The sequence below is a fragment of the Chaetodon trifascialis genome, chromosome 21 (genome assembly GCF_039877785.1).
Source record: "Chaetodon trifascialis isolate fChaTrf1 chromosome 21, fChaTrf1.hap1, whole genome shotgun sequence".
Lineage (NCBI taxonomy): Eukaryota > Metazoa > Chordata > Actinopteri > Chaetodontiformes > Chaetodontidae > Chaetodon > Chaetodon trifascialis.
The window spans coordinates 13,853,257-13,879,879 of record NC_092076.1 but is presented as its reverse complement, the minus strand read 5'-3'; the positions used below and the strand labels follow the sequence as shown (position 1 = coordinate 13,879,879).

The following is a 26,623-nucleotide window of genomic DNA, read 5'->3' as shown; positions in this document are numbered from 1 at the left end:
TTCTAACCGCTCGCTGGCACGTAGTCTGAATAATTTTCACACACCTTTCAGCCTTTGATTAATAAATAAGATGCAAGAGGCACCCGAGACGCGCCACCCTGCAGTCAAAACAACGAGACAGGCCTGTCAATGAAAAAGCCTTACTGAGCTACAGTTGGTAAATGGACCTCCATTTTAGTAGTGCTTCCAAAACTACTCTCCCACTTACTTACAGCGAAATGCCTCCCAAGCCAATCAATTAAAATGTGTTATTATAAAAGGCATTTTGGCATGTGATTAAGAAATGGGATCTTGATTGCTATGGGAGTCAGAGCCGAAGACCCTCCAGTAATACTTAATGGGGTTGCCTCAGTCACTTTGCCAGTGTTAAAGTACATTAACAGTTTCTCCTACCCGGCTCAACAGGAGCACAGGCACCCAGCAGACTGTCAAATCTCTGACACCCGTTTAATTGAATGATCCCAAAATCCTTAGCACATGTGGCTGCACATGCACGCACGCACACACCCACACACACCAAGACTCTCTCAACCCCTAACCCCCACTCTGCTGTTAATTCTCCCCCGGTGTAGGGGAAACTTAATGATTGCAATAAACCCTGCTGAGGTGCAGGCAAGTTCTGCTGATCCCAGAGATTCCTGCAAATTGCCTCGAGTTAATTATTGAGCTGCATATACATTTAATAAGCCTTCCTCAATTTGTCTTTCACCCCTCAGGACGCCATGTCACGTCAAAGATGACGGTTGAAATGGGGGCGCTGAAGGGGTGTTAAAGAGTTTGGCTCTGGGTACCCAGCAAAGCATGGAGAGAGCAGTTGCATGCTCCGAAGGCAATCCCTGCAGCTAAAAACACATTACTGACACAGCCACAAACTGATGACACAGATGTACATTAATATCTAAGCCATGTCACAGGGGTAACATAGTAACATAATCTCAGAGGTGCGTCAGCTTTTGAGGCGAGAAGTGGCGATTAAATATGACTGCCATGCCCTGATGGGATAAAACACCCACGCAGAGTTAAGGGACCACTTAAGCAGTTTGGGGAAAATGTGATAATGAACAATTGGAAGACAGTGACAGACAGAAGGACGGATTCAGACTGTCAAAAACAACAAGGAAAAAGCGGCAAACTCCAGACAGCTGGAGCCTTGAAAGACATACTTGTTGATTTGAGCCAGGAACATGCCCTTTAGAGCATAGAACTCAGCTGTCATCTCCTTGGTGAAGTACTTCAGGTTGGTCGACTCTATCACCTCCAAGCCCTGTGAGATGGGGAAGAGAGCAGCACAGGTTTAACTTCAAACCAAAGTGCAGTAAAGAAACTTTCATGGACGCTAGCGAGAGGAGTCGAACAAAGATACTACGCCATTCTGTTTTAGACAGGGCCATAATCACAGGTGAAAAACAAACAAACTGCTTGGTGTTCATTAAGAAGTAAGAAAAGAGGTGTTAAGGGAGCTAAACTTCCATTATGGTGAGCCTCTGATTAGGTGTCCCCTATGTACTGCTGTGACAAACGATGTGTAGCGGGAGAGAGAGACGGGGAGAACCAGAAGAGATGAGATAGAAGAGAGAAAGAAAGAGAGAGAAGAGTGTCTACTGGCACTTTTAATGACTTGTGGTGTGCTGAACTGCTTCTATTAATCAGAGTACTCCATGGGCTTAAGAGCAAGCTCCTGAGTTACACTCTCTTATAAGTCTCACCGCTATAACTTGTCACCTCGAGCCACCGCAAACACTTCTTGCTCTTACTACTTTTCCCATTCTTTCCCTGCTAACTGCGCCTCCAGCTACCACTAAGAAATATCAACCCAAGTGTCTAAATCACACTAAATGCATCAGATGTGTTGTTCTTCGGTAGAGGCTGGTTTATTCCAAACTGGAGGATGCATTACCACGGTCCAAATCTCGTGCAGCTGTGCCGCATTAAGGTGCAGGTGTCACACGGTACGATACATCTATCATGTTTTGATGACACATAATTAGATTGTACAAACTAAATGAGTTTTGCTTTTTCTAGACAGCGGTTTTGCCAATAAAATATTTCACAAGTTACTTACACGCTCACATAAAAATGTACGTGTTTGCTCATAAAACCGTGAGTGAGTTTGAACATGACAAACACACTCGTTAACACACTTACATAACATATTATTCATTATGGGCAGAGACACACAACAATCCTGAGGCTCCAGTGTACTGAGATTATACCATTAAGTGTGACTATTGGTGAAACTTTAAAGTAATAGCACACTTGCTTTCAAGTTTTCATTTTCTGAATAAATAACAAAAACATCAAAGAAATGGGGGTACAAGAAGAGACAGGTGCGTTAATGCTTACATATGGAACAATATTTTGTGCATGCATCAAATAAATAAATCAGTCTTAGTTACTCTCCTATTTGAAATATAGTAAAGGAGGGTGGCGCGTGGTACAGACTTGTAATTTATGATATCAGCCAATATAAAGAAAATAAAGAGAGGTCACGTTCCAGCTTACCTGCATGCACTCATTCTTGCCCATGACACCAGCCAACTGCAAATAACATTTGACCTGCTGTCTGATCTTCTGGAAGCAGTCAACGATGGGCACTGTGGGGATGGTGTGAATACGACTCAGGATGTCCAGAGCCACATTCACCAAACCCTAGAGACACAATGGCACGATGGGGTTTGACAAACACAATTAAAAAGGAAAAAATCTGGGAAAAACACCAACAATAAGTTGAACTTATTGTCATTTGTTGATTCACACTTATTTGGAATTTGAAAAGGACTTATACGAATAAACAAGTACCTGTTTGCGTCCTATCTTGCCATACTGAATGATAGCAGAGGCCGAGGCATGAACTCCCAGCATGGCATTGTTGTTGTTTGGATCATGCTGTGTGTTTGTCTCATACGCCGTCACTATGGCTGCGGACAGAGACGAAACAGTAACGGACATGGCTTTTCTCTTTAGAAAAGTGTCATATTTGAAGAAGTAAGCAAAAAAGAGGATGGCTTAGAGTAGTGTGAACATTGGGGATCTTCCAGCACTCTGAAAGCTCTGCTGTCATAAAGCAGAGGAGGGCACTGGGGACACTAAACGTATTGAACAGTAAATGGGCCATGCTGATGAATTTCATCAAGAAAATTCCATTTCACTTCAACATAAGTTTGAAGGCTGTCACACAGAAATGAAGTGGATTTTATTGGCATAGTGCAGCAGAACCAGAGCTATCATTATTTCAGTGCCTCACAGTGCGAGTTGGAGCTCAAGTTGCTTGAGACATCACATTTTGCAGTGGCTGCTTCTCCGAATGGTTTCAAAGTCACCGCAGGAGAGAACTGAGCACAGAGCAAGGTAAATATGTGTGTGTGTGTGTGTGTGTGTGTGTGTGTGTGTCTGTGTGTTGTGTCCTGGAGTGAGAGAGAGAGAGTCCTCTAGCGAGGTGACATTTGGAAATGTACAGACACCCTAAGGGGGTTCTGCACATCGTGGCCTTTAAAAGAAGACCCCTTCCTGGAACTAGCTGAGACCTAAGAGGCAATCTGAGAGTGTGTCTGCATGAGAGTTGCACCCTGCAATACTCATCCAATGTGTAAAAAGTCCTGCACGTAAACATAAAAATATGTTTCAACATCACTGGTGTCAAACTTGACAGGCAGCGCTGCGTCTGTGGGAGCGCGTGTCCTACCTTGGTAGTGGTGCTGGCGCCACATGAAGATGCTGCTCCAGTGGGACAGGTCATCAGAAACTATGGGCAGTCGGTTCCTCCAGGTTTTCACTACAGTCTTCATGTCGTGGAGGCTGGTGTTGCGGCCCAGGTTAGCTGGCTGAAGCCCTGCATTAATTTGGGCCGCTTCTTGCAGCTCAATGATCTGCTGTGCCGCCTGGGGGAGAAATTCAAAGTAAAGAAATCTGCTCTCGACCTTTTTTCTGTATCTTCCACACAGTATCACAAGTTTCTCACTTTACTCTGGCTCTTCAAACTTTTATGGTGGCGGAGCTGAAGCAGCAGCCAAATGGCAAAGGATTCTCACGCCTGCGAACGTCGAACATTTTTTGTTTAAAGTTGACATTTTTTTGTTCCCAGGCCTGCTCTACAGCCTGCTTCAAAGATTTGGTCCAGACAGCACACCAGATGCACTTAATCTTGTTAATATTCTGTCTACACAACTCAACAAATGTATGCTACGAGCCAAAATTCCCATTTAGTTTGCAGTGTATTACCCACACGGTGCCCATCTGCCGTCAATCAACGACTCACTTTTTAAAGTTTAAGAAATCTCATGTAAATTGTTTAATTTCTTTCCGTGCTCTGTTGATTCTCCAGAACCAAACACACGTTTAAGCTTTTCTTGCTGTAGGGTGTTTTAACATGCATAATAAGTATTTTAGTGCACTGAGCCATCCAAAATGTCTTGTGCATTTCTGCCTCATCTCTCTCCCATTATTTCTTGTTGCCTTCAGTGTGTGATGTACTGCACAAGGTCAATGAAGAGGAAAATCCCCAAAATATCAAAATAATTTCAATGAAAAGAAAGTTAAAACAGTAAGAGGATAGGGTGATAACATGGTTAGAAAGTGGATACTGAGTGTTCGGAGACAAGGTTTTAGTTAAGAGGAGGAAAGAGAACAAGGATCAGGGGATAGATGGAAGGACCAGATGTAAGGTGATGGAAAGAAAAACAGAGGGTGAGGAAGCATTAAAAGAGGGCTATTGACAGATATGATGACAAAAGACAATGCTGGGGCCGCTCTCATCTAGGTCAGTGGCTTCCTCAACAATCCCAGGGCCTGAAAGCCTCCACAGAGGAGATGGATCAAAGGGGCGGAACACATTTACCTCTACAGACAGCCAGAGCTGACTATCTCTAACTCAGGTCTGACGAAACGCAACGCCTTCTCAGAGCCTCTTGTAGTAAAATATTAACAGACATTACTGCTGACGTTTGACTCAGTTTGAGTTGTATTTCCATTTCTTGGGCCAATGTGATAAAAGTAAAAACTTGGGATTCTGCATTGGATGAAAATGCCACAGGAACAAACACACACACAATATTTGCATTAGAAATGGAGTTTGGCAATATTTTTTTTATGCCAGCATAATAATTTTATGGGGAAAATCATTATGTCTTCTAACATCACTTCGATAGCTAATCTGCTCTGATGTGGCACAGAAAAAAAGGACGGGGAGATGGGAAAATGTGAAAATGATGAGCGAGAGCTTCTATCTCATTCCGTGAAAACGGAAAAAAAAAAAAGAGCCTCATTGATTGGCCCAAAGCTGCTTTGCGAACATATAATCAATCATTCCATTATAACTACTCATCAATCAATATTAATGTCAGCCCTCATAATCGATAGCGTGGGTGATAATCCATTGATCGTCGGTCACTGCTAAGAGCTGGGATTTGATGATAACTTGATTCAAATGGTATTTGAGCCCTACTGTATTTGCAGAGTCTGGGCTTCTCATTCTCCAAGGCTCATGGAGTCGTGAATATGAGATATAGAGTTTGGAATGGAGATTTACAACAGGCCGCTTGGCTGGGCAGAGGAATAAATAGCTTGTTTTCCCTCGGCTAGGGTAAATAATTGGACTGCACATATGCGAGCACACGCACGCCACAAAATGCACGTACACACGCGCAATAACAAAGAACATAGTCACCCAATTCAAATACCCATTTTGAAAAGATAAATGTAGTGAATCAGAGCCGTGCTGAAGACTTAACCCCCCCACTCCGAAAATCAAATCTCCCAAAACAAAATAAATTAGGCAATACAATATTTTTCACAATTATCTGTTAATATCAGCTGATGGCCCATTTCTAACCTTCATTCAGAGGGTCCCATTCATCATGTAAATGTAATTCTGCTGCAGGTATTTAATCAAATGGTATCTGATGGCAGCGAAGTAATTACAGCCATTCTAAACTAACTCTCTTCCCTCCTCTCTTTCTTCTCTCTCTTTCTCCCCGTGTTCGCTCTATTCTGTTCACTCTCTACCTTTTTTCAATTTCCTCTGCCTTAGTCTCTCCTCTTTTCTCCATTTTCATCTTTGGCCGTCTATTGTAATCTCTGGTGGTGGAATCAAAGAGGCTTAAAGGTTTTTTTGACTTTTTTTTTAATCATCTATCTCAATTTTACAAAATGGAGTGAGAGAGGGAGATAGAGGCCATTATCAGCAGTTACTCAACAACACGACGTCTCTGGGCTACTGATGATCTCTTGACACGCATCTCTTCAAGTGCTTATCACAATAAACTGACTTCCCCTCAACACTCTTCCTGGCTTCCTGACTGCCATGTCAGTCTAATGCAGCCTTTCAGCAGAAGAAGAAAAAAAAAACCTTGTCATGCATTTCACTGACCTGCAGCAGCGGAGTGTGCACGTGGGAAACGATGTGCGGCAGCCTCCTCCACTCGCGGATGGCCAGGCTGGAAGCCATCTCCACCAGCCGCTCTATGAAGTTGAGCTGCTGCTCCTCTGGGTGGCAGATGGCCAGGTAGCCACGATGCATGTTCACCTTCCATGCCATCTCCTTAGGACAGCTCAGCTCCACCTGGAAATTCACACAATTTCCATGTGTCAGCACTAATTTATAGTAGCAAGAGGCTGTAGGCAAAAAAAATTAGCTATTATTGATTAAAAAAAGGCTTAAAGGACTCAATATACTACTGTCAAATGAAGTGGTGTACCTTGGTATTACTACAATACAAATATGACATCATGACAGCAGTGGTTTTAATATCTGCATTCCAAGTTTTGCTAGTTTCCCTGAAGAGCATAAATGTGAAGCACTTTGTTTCTTCCATCAGTCTTTTACTTATTCAGCCATTTCACGTCACAGTCGGGCTTTACTTGTGGTTTCCCTGGAAAACAGCTTCATCGTGCTCTTATGTTGTGAAGAAATCCATCTGTTTTCCTGCAAAATCCATACGGCAGCGCACAGAATAAAATGCTGAGGTAAAATATTAAAAAGGTAAAATATTAAGAGGGCTGCCAATCTCCTCAACATATATCTAGTTTAAGGTAATAATACAGAATGCACTGTTTATATTCTCAGTGTGCCTGCAGAGAAAGAAAGATATGTCCACGGTAACACTGACTGATGTTAGAGTTCAACATCTCGATCTTTGCATGCAAAACAATACTTTGCAGTAGTCTTGCATTTTTCTTCTGGGAGCAGCTGATAGACAGCAGCAAGTTGTTGCGGCTGAAATAAATCAAGTTGATAGAATAAATTTGGACTTGGTGATATTCTCTAGAAACGGGTACACAGTTGGTGTATGTGGCATGTTGTTTTTCTGTGTTTGTCCCTGTGATGTTAAACAGGATAGCACACTCTTAAACGAGTCGGGACTTTGGCAGTTTTATTAAATGTAAACATCTGAGGGGAAAGGGCCTATGACACCTTCCTTGTTTAATTTAGTACTTGGACAAATACACAACAATACTGTTTCCAATTCATTCTCCAAACAGTTTCAGTAAGACTTTGGTACTAATGACTAATCAACCTGACGAGTCTGACATGGAAGCGGAGGAGAGGAAAAGGCCCTGCTATTGATTAAAACACTGAGTGCATTAGCACTAAAACAAACAACAGCCCTGGGGAGGCTGCTACATCAAACCCACGGTTTGCTGCTGTGTGTTTATAAGTGAGTGAGAGAAAGACGGAATGAGAGAAGACCAAAAAGGGGGAAATGTGAAAAAGGCATGAGAGTGAGAGAGCCAAGGTGTGTATTTGTGTAAGCTCTTCTGATGTTGGAGAAAATTACAGTGATCGGTCAAAGCGCACTTATCAGGGTGTGACACTTGATGAATATCCTGGAGACAGGGCCGCCCTTATCAAGAGCCAGCTTTAATTGAAAGTGGGGACATTTGGACTTCGCCTGTGAGGTGGTGAGCAGTGGGCAGGCAGGCAGCAGAAAGCCTTGCTTCTCTCCTCCACCATAAAACAAATCACCCTGCAGCAGATGCCGGGGTAATTATTCACACGCATAGCTGTCGTAAATATTAGCCGCTAAAACCAGAGCTGCGGTGCGAGGGATGAAGAGATGGAGGTGGAAGTGGAAGTAAAGAGGGTTAGTAACAACAAAAAGAAAACCAAGTACAGAAGAGAAGTTGGAGAAGTAAGAGACAAAAGAAAGAGAAATGGGCACACAGAGGAGGGAAGGAATGAAACACAGAGGAAGGGATATAGCGGAGTTGGTGCTGCCATCCAGACAATTTAATTAGGTGTCACCTTAGGACAGAGCGGCTCAATGGATTGGTTCCAAGTCTCCTTGAAAGAGCAAAGCAGGAGTATTTGTTATCTGTCAGGTACTATCACGCGCTCGCCACCCGTCTACACTTTGTTTTAGGAAACATGAGGCCAATAAATTAACAGGCCAAACAGCTGAACTTCATTTCCACAGCTTTACGGCCAGCTCTCACCTTCTCCCCGGGGGTGTGGGGTCGTGGAGTGGCTGGACGGTCCCAGTATCAAGTAACTATTCGTCACACTGACACGACGCCTGGGCTACAGCACTGTACCGGAAACCAGGACTATGATGGAAAAAATAGAGCCGCATCTCCGGTTCACCAGGTTCAAGCCAAGAGGCTCCACTGTGTCTGTGACTGCATTAGTGAGAACTTGCGGTTATAGTTTCTATTTTCTGTCAAACTGTTGGGGGTTACTGCAACCTTTAGAAGACAATGAGAGTGCACGTGTGGGTGTGTTTATGTGTCGAAATCCATGGATGAATACATTTTTACATGGTGGCCGCGCACTGCTCACCTGTACCAGAGCCTCCTTCATGGCAGCCCAATTGGAAACCCTCCAAGCACACTCGAGCATGAGATAAGGGTTCGAGTGGCCTTTAGATTGGCCGTACTCCGTCAACGGCTCCCACTGGTTCAATTCCTTAGAGCAGCTGGACATAAAGACAGGGGAGATGAAACACTTAGGCAACTTTAAACAGATTAGTGTTTTAAACGTGCCGCTGCAGTGCAAATTAAGGTTTTAGCCATAAAATTTATCTTTTTTTATTCGTCCAAACCACCGTGCATCATTCAGAGCTGTCACTGTGGGAGGTGTGCCTGGCTAAAAATTCAATGTTTATAATTATAGTTTATAATTATAGCTTAAAATTCACTCTGGGTTTTGAAAATGGACATAGCCACTTGGGGTTTTTTACTCTCTCCCATATTGCTGTGTGTCTCCCTTTGATTTTACGAATGATTTGCATGGTAGAATAAGCCGAATATTTGAGGTAAAATTAAATTACAAAACCTAAATACAACTGGGAGGGTCGTTTGGTCCTGCAGGCAGGCATGCTGGTCATTCTCGACTGCAGCAAGTTGTTATCAAGAAGTCATTTAATTCGGATAGATCACAAATAAAATCGACTTGATGGAAATTTCCCTTCTGGCAGATATATATTTTCCCATTAAAAGCACCTATGCCACATATATGAATGACAATTACACCTAGGCCTGCAAAGAAAAAGGTGACAAATTTATACAGGAAAAAAAATACGTATCATAACATAAATTCAGTTAGCTCATTAAATTCTTCAAGCATTGATAGGGAATGCCCTCCTGTGTGATCTGAGCGATGAATGGAAAAACTGTTATCTGGTTTATACAATCAGTGGAGCACAGTATATATATGACGGCATTAAAGTAAAAATCCACTATGGTTTTGTGCTCTGCTGGCTCTCTTGATGTGTAGGACAGAACGTCTTCTGGGATGACAGCATCCTTTCTATTCCAGAGATCTTACCGTATCCAGTGGTCCTCCCAGAGCTGGTACTCAGGAAAGATGGCTGGGGAGACGTTGCTCCTCTCGTGCTCTTTTCTAGCCTTCTCCATGGCTTTCTCGTAGCTTTCTTGGGCCTGAGCAGACACATGGCATTTTCAGTACAAGCTGTTTGAGGCTAGTGAAATGATAATTAGTGAAACATGTCTGCATCGTTCCAACTTGTAACATTTTGTCTCTCCTCACTGATATACGCAGGATGGACAAAATATTAATAACACTTCTCCGTAAAATGTAATACAATTTACCTGCAGCACAAATTACAGAGTGCAAATGACTGTGACGTTAAATAATCATGGGGGTGGTATACACATGGAATCATGCATACTGAGGTCATACATACATTTGAAAGTGGCCCGTGTGCTTTCTCTCACCTGTTCAAAGAAGCCATGCTGCTCATAGGCAATGGCTGTGGCAGTCTCTGGAAACTTGCACCTCTTCTGCCACAGGCCGGCCCACATGTCCTCCTCTTGGAGCAGAGAGTAGAGCTCAGCCAGGGAGTCCAAAATCTCCTATAGAGAAATTGGCCAAATTGAATGACAGTACATTTGAACGAGAGCAGCTTTGCTAATGAGTCCAGTTCAAACATGCTAAGAGGCAGATTTAACTTTACACATGCGGATGCAACACATATGAGTTTAAAGTTTAAAGAAGCAGTTTAAAGAAGCTAACCACAACCCTGTATTCTGTTTCTGAGGCTTTTCTTTTCCTGACAAAAAGGAAGAATCACTACATTGTACAAAGATTATAAATTAAAAAAAATTTTTTGGAAACTATCTGAAATAAAAAAGGTCTTTGATCAGTCATAAGAAAAATAATATTGCTAACTCCACCCTAAAAACACACATTACCTGTTGAGGTGGGGTGATGCTCTCCTGTTCATAGAACTCAGTGCTCTGTTTGGGTTTGCTGTGCAGGCTGAGGCCCTTCTCAAAGGCCTGCTGCTCCAGCATCAGAGTGGAGCGTAGCCAGAGGTTGTGTGTCTTGCCCAAGTACTTCAGCACACAGGGGCGGATGGGAATCGGAGGCACACACTGGGACATAGCCTCCACGAAGCAGTTTAGGGCACTGGGCTGGCAGTCCCTCTGGGCCTGGTGGCTGCCACTGCACAGGAAAGGACTCATTTCTCCTGACAAGGCCTGGAGAGGAGAGAAAGAGCTCGTCAAACTACAAAGTTACACCTGAGCAGCAGTGCACTGATACAGTGTATTGACAAAAGCATTCTGTTGCATGTATGTGGCACAACATGATGCCTTTTTCCAGTAAAAGAGAGCTGTTAAGAAACTGGAAGAGAGGTAAGAGAAACAGGTGAGAGGGTTGGAAAGGGATCACAAGAAACAGAATCAACACATCATCGAATCCATTAATGTCTGCAGAAATGAGCAAGAAATGAGCAAAAGGGATTTTTTTAATACAATTAGAAAGTTGGGATTATATAGATGTATATGTACAAATAGTCCATATTGGAAAATATTATTTATCATGGGAGCGATTACCCTGTTAATATTCACTAATTTTCAATTAATGTAAACTATGTAGCAATTTTATGTCATTTTATTCAAGGTAATGTGACATTTATAAAAAAAATAATTAAATAAATGAGACATAATGTGCTTGGTTGATCTGCACTGGGCCGCTATGCAATCAGAGCCTCTCTGACTGCTCACAGAACCAACTTTGAATGTGACCGTGGAGTTACTGCTCTGATAATCATGACTGACACACACTCAGAAATAAATGATGTATTGGTAATGAATATAATTTTCACTGCCCGTTGACAGAATGGAATAATTAATGCCTTGATGGTCACTGTAATTAGGCCGGTGTTGGAGAAGGCCGATATGTGAACAGAAGTAATATTCCATGCAAAGAGGAATTTGCTTTTCCATCATTCCCATGTAATAATCAACCCAGATATATAAAGTCTGAGTGGCAGTGATGGCTCCATTTTCCCCATAAATTGATATGGTGTCATGAAACGCAGAGCTGAGGCGGGCATCAGAATAAACACATATGACATATTTGTGACTTCATGCCTGTCACAGGAAGAAAATATCATTCTGAAGCCCTCTTTCTTTTGACTGCATCTTTCAGATGTTTAAGAGCTCAATCACTTCAAATCAAGGCCTTTCAACAAGTCTCAAAATACTCTATATGCATCCGGTTCATTAAACTCATTAGAGCTTTCCTCCTTCAGCTTTCTCGTTTCCATATTTAGCATAAATGAATCTGTCCTCATTAAGTGAAATTGCACATTTTGAGACAGAAATGGGATGGCCAAGGTCAGAGTTACAGTCTGCTTGCTAACGTCACTGATACGATACAGAAAAGGATTGAGGGACAGGATGTGTGTATATGTGTTTGTGTTTTTACAGAAGAGGAGAGTCGAGATAAGTGTGCGCCTGTGTTTATGATTTGTATTTTAACTGTTACTAAGCAGTCATTTTGGATCACCACAACAATTGTACTCATTACAAACTAAAACATAAAAAACTGAAGTTACCTTTGTTCTGTGAATCTTTGCTCTGGGTGTAACTAGATAGAGTCCAGTAAGATCTACTCACATGCTGCTGCCTGTCAGAGAGGATCTTCCAGAGGCGAGGGAAGAGCTGAACCCAGGTCCGCTCAGCCAGCGGCGTGGAGATGTGACAAAGCTGGACCAGAGCATTCAGAAGTGCCCCCGTCTAACACAAAGCAGAGAAAAACAATAGATACTGACTCAACAAGGCAGTAGCTCTTAATCCTTGTCTTCAGGACTCAAGCGTACTGCTGATTTCCTGGATTCTTGATTTTATAGCTTAAATAAAAATCACTCTGGATAATAAAAAACATCTACACAGTACAGAGGATGGAAAATGTTTTACAATTATGATGAAGTTCAACATCTCAAACACTGCGTGGGCAATTTTGAGTATTCAACATAATAGTTAGATGTATCATCCTCTCAGCTTTGTCAAACCCCTCAGCGCTCTGAACTGAAGGACAGACATGCTGGCTTCAAAAGGACCAACCTTACCTTAACCTCCCGTAGTGAGTCAAGAAACTTGTCATGGCGGTTTGTAAGCATGTGCAGTTGGTTGCCTGCGTCTCTCTCCGCCTGCTCCTTACTCTTAGGGATGGCCGTCTGGTCGCCTGGTGCTAACTCTATATCTATCTCCACATCCTGCCACAGATCGCAAGAGAAGAGACGCAAACACGTTGGACAGGACACTGTTTTTAAAGGCCATGTTATGACATTAAGCATTAACAGGATAGGTAATGGGTGGCAAATGAGAGCAGACGTTCATTTTAAAAGTCAGACAAAGTGCAAGCCAATTAGCGGAGCTGTAATGTTTTCTCAGGACCACAGCATAGAACATCTCTGATGGGATAATGTGCGAAATTATGTGACAAAGTATGCCTCTTTATCCATTCTGGTGTGTGTGTGTGTTAGTGTGTGTGTGTGTTAGCGTGTGTGTATCCTACCTCCTCCTTGGTCTCACTGTTCTCTCTCTCACGCGGCTCCTGCTTGACATGCGTTGCCATGGCGAAGGCAGCACGGTCATGGCTGTCGGCCAGGTTGATGACGTTAGTGATAGACGGCAGCATGGATCCCTGGCAGCTGGTGCCGATGATGGTGTTCCGTTCACACACTGCCAGCAGCAGCTATCAAACAACCATGCCCGCACACACACACACACACACACACACACACACACACACACACACACACACACACACACACACACACACACACACACACACACACACACACACAGACCAACAAGTGCAAAATGCTATCAGTGACAGTAAATGACAAGCGACAGACGTGTCGAGAGGCTAGCTGACTTGTTTCCTGTGTCAACAATACATTCTAGTGAAAGATCAGAGGCAGCATTTTTTTTTTTTTTTACCTCTATGCACTGTTTGATCCAGAAGTGGCTGCCCATGGCCTCCCAGTTCTGAGAGCAGCAGATGTAGAGCAGCCTCTCATAGACGCGACGCTTCATGGAGGCGTCAAACACCTCAAAGAACTTGGCTCTGATCAGTGGCTGAGTGCAGCGCAGGCCTGAGAGGAAGGCAGGCTCCAACTTAGATGTGATGTCGCTTCCTGAAAGGCTCTCATCCCTGTACAATGTGACGGACAAATGGTTTATTTGACAGAGCTTGCATGCTAGCTCTTTTACAAACATGATTTATGAAGGTACAACACAGGCGTTTTGTTGATATTAAAAATATTTTAACTCGCTTGAACATCTGTTGTAAAGCAAGAGCCAAAGGTACAGTGAGACAACTGTGACACAAGTCACAGTATCTCACAAAAACAACAGAATACACACTGAAATAACAGAAAAATGGCAAAACCTGCACCATCCACATTTCTAAAGCTTATCATATTCAGTTTTTGTTGAGAGTACATCAGCTGATTCAGTTCAGTTCGGAAGCCGTCAACTAAATACTCATGAAAATACTCATGTTCCTTGAGCAATCTGGAGATAATAAAAATCCTCACTTCGAATTCTCTGCCTCTGAGCTGCATATTGTTATCTAACTTTTATACAACTGAGGGCCGAGTGGCAGGTCAAGAGACGAGCAGTGATGTATGCCAACACTCACTGAGACAACACTCAGCTTCAAACATATTGATTGTTTGTAAAGACTTTTACCTCTGTTAGGTGCATATGTATATGTTGATATTAGTGATTATGATATAGTATGTTTTTGTACAAGAAAACTAATACTAACTTTAAAGAGTCTGGATATGCAGTCTTTCTCTTTTTTCTCTCTATTTTAAATTTTTGCTCAATTAACTGTCCAAAAAAACAAAGAATACTATGAAAGTAATTGATTTTTACAGCTAATATCTGTGTAAGTGTAGACATAATTACACATACTACTAATTAGCAGAATACAATTGAACCAATCTCGCTTGGGATTAAGGAGTTATTTACAAATCTGGCACTCAAGCAGGCAGGTAGGATTCCAAACATACTACAAGCACAGAACGTAATCTCACAGCAACATTCAAGTGCAAGGTGCCAGCATGTTTAAACAGCGTGTAATTTAGTACTGAGGATCACTGAAGTGTGAGGAGATGGCAGTTAACAGTGAATATTGGGTGAAATTAAGTATCTTTGATGTGGAGGCTCCAGTGATAGTAAAGCACTAACGGTCACGCATTAACACTTAAATAACAAATGCCATCATTTCTACATCATCCTGCTGCACTGAATGAGCCTCGTGGGTGCGATTCACCTAACAGAAGGAGAGAGGGAAGGTGGGATTAAAGCGACAACAAAGGCGAGGCCACCACAGCTGCACATTGCCCCTATTTGAGCTATTCGCTTAATCACACATTGTTCTGGCACAGCTGCTTTATCATCCCATTATCATTACTTGCTGTCCATCACGGCTTTACTTCTCGTTTGAAATCTTTTGACATGTGGGGCAGATGGGGTGGAGGGATACAGGGTGCATTTGGCTGATTAAATGTGCATGTGTGTAAGATGGGAAGACAAAGAGGGCCATGGTTGATGAATATCAGGCAGTAAGACAGTCTCTCCCCTCTGGCCCCGACCTGCTGTGTGTCCTGTCATGAGGGCCGACACTACTGTAGCCTTATGAAAGACTGTGGCACATTATCTATCTCTATCGCTACCTGCTGTCTTGCTGACCCCTTCTGCACAATGCCACACTCCTATTCCCTGCATTTTGTCCATCTATGGCTTCAGTTTCTATAAATTAAATCCTCAGATTCCAAATATCACCAACTGAGTATCCACTTCCATCCAAAAAAAAAAAAGGTACACCACTCATGCTTCAAACCCCCTCAACCTCATCTCTCATCTCCATTTTCCACTGCTCCTTGACCCAACCTCCTGTGTCTTTCCCTCGCCTCAAACCCCTGACCTTCATCCCCCTCTGGTAAGATGGATGCAAGGGCGGCATGGCGTCGGCGGCACGGCCATTTGGCCATGTGATGAATGACGGTAATTACCTGTAGACGTAATTAACGAGGTCCAAGAACTGGGCGTTTAACTCAAGTTCATCGGGAAAACGTTTCTCTATGTAGGTCATCATCTTCACCAGCAAGATGGACTTCTCGCGCAGGTTGGGCATCTGAAAGGTGGAGGCGAAAAAAAGGGATGTTAGTTAGAAAGGAGAGATCATGGAAGGGGTGTTACGAAAACTAAAGAGACAAAAGGCAGGAAGATGGAAGATCTGTCCACCTCGGTTCTTTACTGCTTACTCTACTTCTCCAGCTTAAAAGAAAATAAAGACCAAAGACAAATCTGAGGGTATTATGCTAATGTTAACCTCACTGGGGTTAGGAAATGTGCTTTGCTTGTTGTTTGTCCAAAGGATGCACACATTTTAAAACTTACTTTGCTGATTCAGTTCTCTGATTCACACCTGCTATTATCAAAGAAATAATGTGATCATGAATCATGCATTTCTATGTGTTTGTGCACATCATATTTGTAGATGTTCAAACACACTGAGCTGCCTCACAGACAAAAGCCTCCTTCTTACCTGATTGGCAGCCATAGGAGAATTGTTTTTCACCCACTCCTCGACAATTTTGACCACAGCACGGAGGATTTTGGGGTCAGGTGATTTCTCAATCAGCGACGTGAGGATGACCTGGATGAAGTTCTTCCTCATCTCCATGCTCATGACAGACAGCCGAGTCTTCACCAGGTCGAGACTCAGCATTACCAACTCACTGGTCACTATGAGAGGAGAGAGGTTAATGGTCAGAGGCAGGACGCAGGCAAACTAGCTACCAAGAAAGATAATATTTGCAATTTTAGGATTTATACTGATAAGAGGTATTTGTTGACATTTGTAGATAAATTGTAGTTCAAATAATAAACATCAAAGCCACCAAGGTTGAGCTTGTCTTCAATATCAGCTAGGCAGGTCTTTTTGTGCTCCTCTAAAAAGAGCTTTAACAGAAAATGAAGTCTCACCTTGTGTCCTATTTTCTTAAGAGCCAAGCTGGCCTTGAACCCATTTACGCTCACCAATTCAGCATTTGCGATGTGAGCCGTGCCTTCGTATATATATTTTTCTTTCATAGGGATAACATAGTGATACAACTAAACGGTTTCAATACAATCAGGATAGAACTACTTCAGTTAAGCTTATAAGATTAGTGACACATGAACAATCTTTAGAGGCAAAGACCTTTCTGGTCAGATAGCCTTTGGTCTTAGTGACTATAACTGCGCCTAGTGGAGGGTAAATGCCCGTGTTTCCTGATATAGTCATTAGAGGCCCATTTAAAGTGCTGATAGCATCTTACAGCCATTACCTCCCATCTGAGAAGTAGCAACAGGAATTATGTACTGCCTGACTTCTTTAAACCTGGTGAAGCCAGGCGCAGGGAAGAAAGTGCACAGGGAACCTTGATAGATTTTGTAATAGCCATGAGAAAGCTAAACAAACTAAAGCACTTAAACAGCAAAGCTCAAACTAGTGAACTTCTTCCCTTTACCCTTGCTGATTGTTGTACAAGGCAAATGGTCAAGAGATTCCGCGTCAAACAGTGTCTACCTTTTCAAACCAACAGGAAAAGGGCACAAGGTGACCATCTGTTTGCTTTATCAAGCGAGACATTAAGAGACAATACAGGGTGGGAACTACTCTGTGAAACATTCCCTGTGAAACCAGACTATCTGTAGAGTGGGTCTCCCCAGACCAAGTCAGCTATTGAGAACACAGCTGCAGCCATTGATATAGCACCTTTGATAGCGTCTTTGTATGGAGCCAGGCACTGCTAAGATACAATGGATATCTGAGCTCTAACGGAGAATGGGGAAGGTCGCCATGTGAGTGTGCATGTGTTGTGTACAACTGACCTCAAACACAGTCAACCCCTTGTTGGATCAGAGTTTCGGAAACACTAGCATTCCTGATAATGTGAGCCTGATGTAAATGCAGCCTTGCAGAATAACTTCAACTGAAATGGTAGTTGATGTCTGGCACACAGTTCAGTGGACCTCTGTGCGCTTACGGTGAACTCAAGAAGTGGGTTCAATCATTGAGCCACACAGGGAGAGATACTGGGAGAAATGGGGATATGGGAATGATAAAGCAGCTGTGACTCGTGTTGGAGTTCGTGTGGAGACATGAGTATGTGCACAGTTTTTAATTCATGCTAAAGTGTATCTGAGTTCTATATTTAATTGCTGAGATTGCCTAGCGGCTAATGCTTGCCCCTCTTTATTTACCAAACAATGAGTTTTAGTTGACTGTGTTTTAATGTAATGGTCAGAATCTATTTTGTATTACTAGCTGACTGCAAAACTTGTATTTATTAAAAGCCAAATTCAAAGCTATACATATATGCTGTACATTTCTTATACATGTGTCAAGAGTACTTGTATGTGATCAATTCACATCCATGCATGTACCCGTGTTGGTTTCGGTGACCCCTGGGTTGGCCTGCTGGGGGCTCAGGTGTTCCCGCACCATCTTCTGTAGTGAGCGCATAAACACCGAGATGAGGCGGTCGATGTAGCTGGCATTGTAGCTGCAAGCTGACTTCAAGATCATCAGTGTCCCTGGAAGACAAATGAAGGGGATGAAGGATGAAGGGTGGAAACCATGGGAAACAATAATCTGACTGGAGCCCCCACCCTCCGTGGGGTAAGGTAACAGAGACACACACACACACACACACACACACACACACACACACACACACACACACACACACACACACACACACACACACACACACACACACACACACACACACACACACACACACACACACACACACACACACACCTGCAGTCATCATACGTTCATTCACGCAGCATGACAGACCTTTTTTGAGGCAATCTAACAAAAGCTCCACAGTGTCATACATGCAGCGATAGATATGAGTAATGTGCCCTCCTGTTGGTGCTCTCTGGAGGGGAGACAAATGTTAAAATGTCACCCCCGATCATATCACTAGTATGTCTCTGTGACAGCAGGATACCAAAAGGTTTTTATTGACAACAACTGCCATTTTGGGAAACCGTATCAAATAGCATTACCTTCAGACTGTTTTCCAGTAGCCATTTGTCACATTGTGCGCCCTCTATTTAGAAAGCTACTGTATATTTCAAATAAAAGAAAGAGAAATCAAACAACTGTCTGCTTGAAATAAGCTTTGATGCAAGCTTTATCCATAAATACCCTGTGACATCTGGGAGGATAACAGTAATGTTCATCAAGGGAGGGTGGCCAAAAGCAGAAACCCTTCCCAAGACAACCTTTCCCAAACCGCTGGACTGTGGCCTCCGTTTAAACAGACCAGATGTTGGGCCGAGCAGCAGGCCCCATCGGCTTACATTTTAACGACGCACTCACTGGCTTTAATTGCTAAAAGTGACTGAGGTAGCTTGGCTTTGTAGGGAAAAGTGTGGGAGTGTAAAAAATATCTTTTTAAAAAGACATGGTTTATGAGCACCAAAGTGAGAGCAGCAGAGCAAAAAGGGTCTTACCAAAGAGCTGTGTTGGGTTAGTGTTGCTTGTGGCTTTTTCATAGTTGGTAAGTCCCTCATAGATGACCTTGCCCACAGCAGCATACAGACACTCCAATTCTTCATACTTAGACGCCACCGTTGATGTGCCTAGTGGGAGAGAGCAGTGTTTGCTTCAAACAAAGAAAAGCTGAGAATCTAAATCAATACTTTGCTTTCAGCACATGGGATGATGAGCATCAATCAACAGAGCAATGGTCCAAATATTTTGGCATGTCTTCAATGAGCACAGAAGGGAGTTAACAATTCCTTGACCAACTCAGATATGCAGTGCTTTCTGGAGTTTACAGGCATAGCTGCCCTAATTAAGTTCTAGTTAGAATTGAGGGATTAAGCACTGGCAACTTACTGGGCTCAGTGGGGAAGATGCTCATGAGGCGAGAGAGGAGAGAGTGGACGGCTCGCAGGACTTTGGTGTTGCCACAGGTCATGCATGCAGCGATGCCCCGCTGGAGGGGTTTAAAATGGGCCAGGATGGCTGGGGACTGCAGCACGGTCAGAAGGAAGCAAAGAATCTCCAGTCCAGTACAGATGTTGGAGATGTTAGCCTGTGCTGGCTGCTCCTGAGAGGACACAGAGGAGAAGCCAGTCAGTTTTTGTTACAAACTAATAAATGTGATCCCCGTATCAAGGGAAATATGCAGGCTCGTGGTTTCAGACGTGGGTATACAACCCTAAAACAAAGCAAGAAAAACTGTAGTGCAAATTCATCAGCAGATGCATTAATCATTCAAGTTTTTGTGCCATATAAATTCCAGACAACTCAGAAATCAATATTCCACACAGAGGTATTTCTCACACAAAAGCACCAAGCGCTGCTAAACCAAAGATCAATGGCCAGCATCGGGTCCTAATGTTGTCTAAATTGCAATCAAGGTTTACAACGTTGGCAGGGCCAAGAGGATAATCTGGGACAGATCCATGGCACTAATCTTGGCTAATGAACAAGGTGACTCTTGTGATAAGGCTCCTGGTAGATATTAGGGTAGTATTGATTTGGTACTGTATTAACAGGACAGGACCTCTTCTCTGGAGTCATGCAGATAGGGCATATGCATGTATGTGCGTGGGATTGTGTGCATGTTTTGTGTGCATGTCCCCTGCCCCTCCTTATTTGCCCTCTCACGCCACTCCTCCTGACTCTTAATCACTGTCATGCCAGTACAATGAGATGATAAAAGGTAATCCGATTTAGAGCATCGTTCATTAGTCGGAGTGAGATGGCTTGCCAGGTAGAGCATGCTCCCGAGGGGACAGGGTTCGTGTATGCGCATCTGCATTAGACCTAGAGAAAGCCTTGTTTGTCAGAACATTCCCATGGGATGTGGAGGGGCTGATTGGGTGTGTGTGTAGGTGTGTTTGTGCTCATGTATTGCTCACATTGTGGGACATAAATCCGTTTACGCAATCACACTGTGGGGACTTGCTGTACTTGTGGGGACAAAATGCAAGTCCCCATAATGTAAATCATTAAATTTTAGGATGAAGACTGGAGTTAAGGTTAGGGTAAGGTTAGTTTTAGGTTAAGGTTAGGGTAAGGGTTATGCAAGTAGTGGTTATGATTATGCTTAGTGTAAGTCTCCAGGAAATGTAAGTCTATGTAGTGTCCCCAAAAGTGATAAAAACCAAACGTGTGTGTGCGCGCGCACATGCATGTGTGCACATAGGTAGAAAGAAAGGCCGATTCAGTGATCCCCAAAAGGGAACAAGGGAAGTACGTGACAATTGCCAGCGTATGGCGATAACCTTGTCTGAACAGTGGCTCTGAATCAGACCAGAGAGATGAGTTGAGAAGGAGAGCAGCAACAGATAAAAGGAGAGAGAAAGAAGAGAGGCTCTGATAAGAGGCTGAAGAGAAAAGAAGAGATGAGAGGAGGTAGTGGTGGCAAGAGACACAAGGAAAGGCGAGGACAGATGCAGAGAGGCACAGTGGGGCGATACAGAAGGCAAGGATGAGGAGTTTAGGATGAAGAGGGGTGGGGGTTGAAGGAGAAGGCACAGGCCAACCCGGATAGACTCCTGTTATCTCACCACTGTCATTATTTTGTCATTATGGTGGCTGGCGCCTCACTTCATGTATTACTGATAACAGACAAAGGACTCTGAGACGTTAGAGCAAACACTACGACAGAGCTTAAGCAGGGACAGGGAAATTTCGGCAGTTTCTGGGAAGGCAAACAGCAGAAACGCATTCGTTGTCCTTTACTGTTTGCTGCTTATTGCTTGGAGCTGTAACAACAAGCCTGAATATTCTGAATTATATTCAAACTGGTTTGCCTAAAACACATACACTTGCACTACCAACTTAAATCAGTGACATGCTCACATAAATGCATTTTTTGGGCTCCAAAGAAAAGAAATAAAAAAAAAAACAAAAAAAACAAAACAGAAAAGAGTAGCCAGGCACTTTCAGAAAGTTCAAATTCATCAGTAAAAAATCCAAGGACCTGGATACAAGTGACCTCTGGGAAATGCAGTGCAGTAACAATGACTTAGCACAACGCAAGCATGAATGTGGCTATATAAAACATAAAGGGAAGTTTAATAAGGTACATAATGACTGGCGGAGTCATTCTGAAGGCATATGCCGTCTTACCACTGTCATAAGCAGCTTGTCAAACCACTGTAGCTTGAGCTCAGCGCGAGGCCACATCTCAGGCCTGAGGGCAGACTTCATCAGGCTAACACAGCGACGGGACAGCAGCTCCCCCGGAGATCCAGCCACATTAGTGCTGTCGTTAACCTAGACAGGAGACAGGCAGGAAGGTTGGGATCATTATCAATAACAACGACAATGGGTCTTCATCCTCAATGTCACAATGGTGTCCTGACGAAGTGTGAAATCACATAGGGCCAAAGGAGACACAGACTGTCACCAGAAATGTCCTTGAGCAAGAATATGAATCCCTGTGAGTCTTAGGTGTGGTGTTCTTTGGTCGATGGTAATCCCTCGGACCAGTGAAAAGATAAAATTCTTCAAGGTCCAATTTAATACCACAGTGCACTGCTATCAAGGGGAATACAAAGAACATATTTTGTTTCTTTGGACTAGGCTCTGAGCAGTGAGTGATCCCGAGCAGTCATACAGAAGGTTATATTCAACAGAGATGGTTGGATGAACAGTGAGAATGGAACTTGGCTCAAAAAAGAAAGTAGGAAAAGTCAAGGTGAGTGACGTCTCAACAGTCTATTTCAGGCCTGTAACCAAGGTCATCACTGCCACTAGACCAAGGGACAGCTGTGTGAGGAGACACATAATGGACTCTGTGTGTGTGTGTGTGTGTGTGTGTGTGTGTGTGTGTGTGTGTGTGTGTGTGTGTGTGTGTGTGTAGAGATGCGTTTAGGACAGCCACCAGGTGCGTCCCACCTTCACCATTGAAGGGTTAGGATAGTTGCGTCCTACCTGGCAGGCGCTAAGGATGGCAGAACTGTACCTGGTGTGTGAGGGAGGGAGGGAGAGGGAGAGCTTTGTGTGTGTGTGTGTGTGTGTGTGTGTGTGTGTGTGTGTGTGTGTGTGTGTGTGTGTGTGTGTGTGTGTGTGTGTGTGTGTGTGTGTGTGTGTGTCAGTGGAGGTGTTACCTGGCATGCGATCCTGATGAGGAAGTTGACCACTGTGTCCGTATGTTGTTTCTCCACAGGCTTGGTGAGCATTGTCTCTGTACCTGGCATGGACTGGCTGCGGCCAAACACCTAGACACAAACATCATATGTGTTGATACAGCAGCTTTTTTGTTTGAACACAGAGACAGATTCTATAAGCAAATAAGATTTGAAACTTTCAGTTTAAGAAACGTATCAGACATCATTATAAAAACTCTTGGACAGCAGAGCAAATGCTGTGCAGAGTCCTCACTCAGGAGGGAATATCAAAGAGCCCACACAAAGTCTGAAAAGTAGGCGGTAGCTATGATTTTCTGATAACTATCCTGGCAACTTTCTGAGCAATTAACTTTTCCTCAGCTCAAGCACAAACAAATGCTGCTATTGCATTTTTCTCCTGACATCAGACAAAAGAGGCTTGAAATAACACTGTCATTACGACTGCAACTACTAAGACTTGTGTTCGAATTGGTTATTTTTAACACATTGTGATAAAAAACAATTGATCTTAAACTGCACAATCTGATCTGAATTGTTTTGCAGGATGCTGTATGCAGATAGAGGCAGTCAAAGTGCTATTAAGCTACTTATGCTGCATTAAATACAAAATAAACACCAGTTTTAGTACACAAGTACTAATTCATCAGGGTTTGGGATCATGAGTACCGTTGTTACTAAATATAGATATATTATGAATACCAAAATTCATCAAGGGAAATATCACTGCACAGTAGGTGAGGCAAATAAATAAACACACCAATCGTGGCTGCCCAGTCCACAAAACACAGCCACTCACACATGCATTTGACTGGTGGGCCTACAGGTGCAGTGAGGCAGCATCGTTAGGGTACCTAACAAAAAACCTGGGGGGCTGTGATAGCAAGCTAATGGAGCTAACAGACAATTTCAAAGTTTTTATTCTAAACACAAATGGTCTTTTGAAAGATTAGTTTTTGCATGTATCAGAGGTTGATCACAGCGTTATTCATCAACTTTGAACAGGCACTTCTCACAACAAAGGCATCTCACCCAGCTTTGAGACTGCAAAAACAACAGATCACAGTGGGACTCGAGATGAAACAGATGTGAGGCTGCAATGCTGTTGTAAGGAACAATGGATTAAGACAACGACATCAACCATGCTGTCATCTCCTGTTGTCTCAGACAGATGTAAAAGTGGCTGTTTGATCAAAGTATCTTTCAAACTGTTTTGCAGTCATTCAGAGAAGTGTGAAACACATGGACAGCCAGGTAAAGGTAAAAACATGCAGCTGTTAATTTTGGAGGGTGTAAAATATAACACAGATAATGAACCACTGTCCAGTCAAGCCAGGCTCAAGTGCCTGGGCACAGGAGCTCTCAGCCACACGCTGCTGGCCGCTGACTGATGGTGGATTGAGCTCACCGTGGAAGCAGCTCCAGTTGCTGTGCGGAACCTCTTCACGTCCTGTCCAGCAGTAGCGGCTTCCAGAGACAGTCCTCTTTTCACAGCACCACCGCTAGTCCCTTCACCGCCAGCTACTTCAGCCTCGGACTCCGGCTGCCACATCGAAGAGAGGGAGGATAGAGGTGAACGTGACTAATTTGAGTTTACAGAATGAAACATATGTGATCATCTGTTCAAGATTTCTGCCCATCTTCTATAGGATTACGAGTCCTGAGTGTATATTTATGACAATCCATGAACACACCTGCTGGTCTTTGATCCTCTGTAACTCCCATTTGATGACCACCTCGGCCAGGTCCACAGCCAGTTTCCTTTGCTCTATGGTCACACTGGGGGTGAAGCCCAGACGCTGCATTGCACTGATCATGTGCTGCACCAGGTGGTGGCGCACAGGGTAGTACACCTGGAAAGAGAATGCGGTAAGTAAATGTTTCAGAGGTAACATTTAAAATGAATAATTATTCACAATTACCAAATCACCAATGGCAGATGGTCACTGATGCCAATGGCAAAGTTAAAAATAAACAAAACACATGAGCAATGACGCCCAGCAAGGCTGAGCAGATGACAAAGCAGATGCAGAATCAAAGTGTGGAAGACTGTGAAAAGAGCGATGCATTTTGTACTTCACATTTCACATTGGTGTTGATATTTCAGTCTATTACTGGTTTGACAGACGTGTTCTCAGAGCATCCACAACAGATGAGGAGAACCTCTGCCTTCCCTCAACTTCATGTTAAATGGACTGTCTTGCCAGTATCATCACATATAAATCAGACTGGCCTCCACTGCCTTAACAACCATCCCAAACAATAATGAGAGTGAGACCTGTGACCAGTCCATGTATCTCAAAAACACACTGCATCCTTATTGTTATGTCATTCTTCCTCTAGAACCAAGCTTAAGAAGACCCTGCTTGTTCAAATGCCTACAAATCAAATCACTGAGAAAACTATGAACTGACTACAACCCTGCCCCAGTTCAGCTCCATCACGCTGCGAGACATCCAGTTAGCCTGCACCACAGAGCATCATTATCATCACTATCATCGCGATGTGATTTTTTTCTACAATGCTTATACTTTGCTCTAGTTTCAGGGTTGATAATGCATGCAAAGTTAAACGGGGTGCTCAATCACTTTAAGACACCAAGTCAGAAGAGGCGAACTCTGAAGTCATATTCCCACTTAGTCTCAAGGACATGATGACACACACTTAGCCCCAAGAATTCACACTCTCGAGTGTCACACTCAAGAGTCACTCAGCTTCATCGCAAACTGCACTGGGACTCTCAAACACACAGACGCACGCAGACAAAAGAGCAAGAGATGAGATGTCTATCTGAGGGCTGTTGCCAGTGTCAAAGAATATTAAAGCTTCTCACTCTGAGGGTAATTATAGTCGATAGAGCAGGGCTTCACAGCCCCTTAATGACAGAGTGGCTAAGCCCTGTCCATCACATGTGCACACAGACAAACACACACACAGTCTCTCTATTTCTTTATCAAACACACACACGCACAAAGTCTCTCATCTGTCTGTCATTATCTACTCCCCAGTGTAATTATGCTGATGTGATTACATTAGATTAGGCTCTGGCCCAGTGAGAGCAGCCTATCAGTGAGACAGAGAGAGGAGCTGAGGAAAATGTCAGTCTTTTGCTAAGAGACTGTCACTTTCTGACCGACGAGGCGGCGAACATCAGCTGAAGGAGCGAGAGGGCAGAAAGTGTCTGTGAAGTTTAAGGACGAAGGCGAACATAAAGGCCAATGATCCTTTGTTGAATGTTGACGTGTGAACAGACTAGGCACACTTTGACTCTGCTGATCATCGCTGAGAAGGGTGTGCCTGGGAATGTATCTGCATTAAGGCGATTACAGGCAGCGGGCGGTTGCCATGAGCTACCCTGCCCAGTGATGAATGACCCAGCTTTTGACTAGGCAGCAGCAACACCACCATCGTTGCTACTGGCAAAATGAAACTCAAATTCAGTTAACTAACTAATATCAAAAAACTATTAATTGGGCCACAGAAGATAATCCAACTTTTAATGACGATGCTCCATTCCCATTAGGGCTGGTTAAGAGGCATCACATAATTCAGGGCACTCAGATAATCAGCAAAAATAGCTTCTCAACTGTTTTTCCCCATGTGGTTCCCTGCAGTCGCCGATGGCACGCTGAGCAGGGAGCTGGCAGCGGCAACAAATAGCTGTGGATGTACCCAAAAGTGGCAGTTGCCCTCACACTTAGCTTACCCT

General features: G+C 43.5%; 1 protein-coding gene across 2 annotated transcripts in view; it reads right to left on the bottom strand.

The window, feature by feature from the left end:
- The window catches only part of trrap (transformation/transcription domain-associated protein), a 76,878-nt gene that overhangs the window by 22,067 nt on the left and 28,188 nt on the right, over positions 1-26,623 (bottom strand). For both annotated transcript variants that reach the window (XM_070990154.1, XM_070990155.1), the window contains 22 exons: positions 24,609-24,767; positions 24,323-24,457; positions 22,897-23,007; positions 21,914-22,060; positions 19,667-19,880; positions 19,279-19,407; positions 18,196-18,345; positions 16,310-16,509; positions 15,774-15,895; positions 13,690-13,903; positions 13,262-13,441; positions 12,813-12,959; positions 12,361-12,480; positions 10,648-10,935; positions 10,171-10,308; positions 9,761-9,873; positions 8,774-8,909; positions 6,365-6,556; positions 3,683-3,878; positions 2,800-2,918; positions 2,503-2,649; positions 1,164-1,264 (listed from right to left, as the gene is read on the bottom strand). In XM_070990154.1, coding sequence (XP_070846255.1) covers positions 1,164-1,264; positions 2,503-2,649; positions 2,800-2,918; positions 3,683-3,878; positions 6,365-6,556; positions 8,774-8,909; positions 9,761-9,873; positions 10,171-10,308; positions 10,648-10,935; positions 12,361-12,480; positions 12,813-12,959; positions 13,262-13,441; positions 13,690-13,903; positions 15,774-15,895; positions 16,310-16,509; positions 18,196-18,345; positions 19,279-19,407; positions 19,667-19,880; positions 21,914-22,060; positions 22,897-23,007; positions 24,323-24,457; positions 24,609-24,767 — 3,458 coding nt within the window. The remainder of the gene's footprint in view (positions 1-1,163; positions 1,265-2,502; positions 2,650-2,799; positions 2,919-3,682; positions 3,879-6,364; positions 6,557-8,773; positions 8,910-9,760; positions 9,874-10,170; positions 10,309-10,647; positions 10,936-12,360; positions 12,481-12,812; positions 12,960-13,261; positions 13,442-13,689; positions 13,904-15,773; positions 15,896-16,309; positions 16,510-18,195; positions 18,346-19,278; positions 19,408-19,666; positions 19,881-21,913; positions 22,061-22,896; positions 23,008-24,322; positions 24,458-24,608; positions 24,768-26,623) is intronic.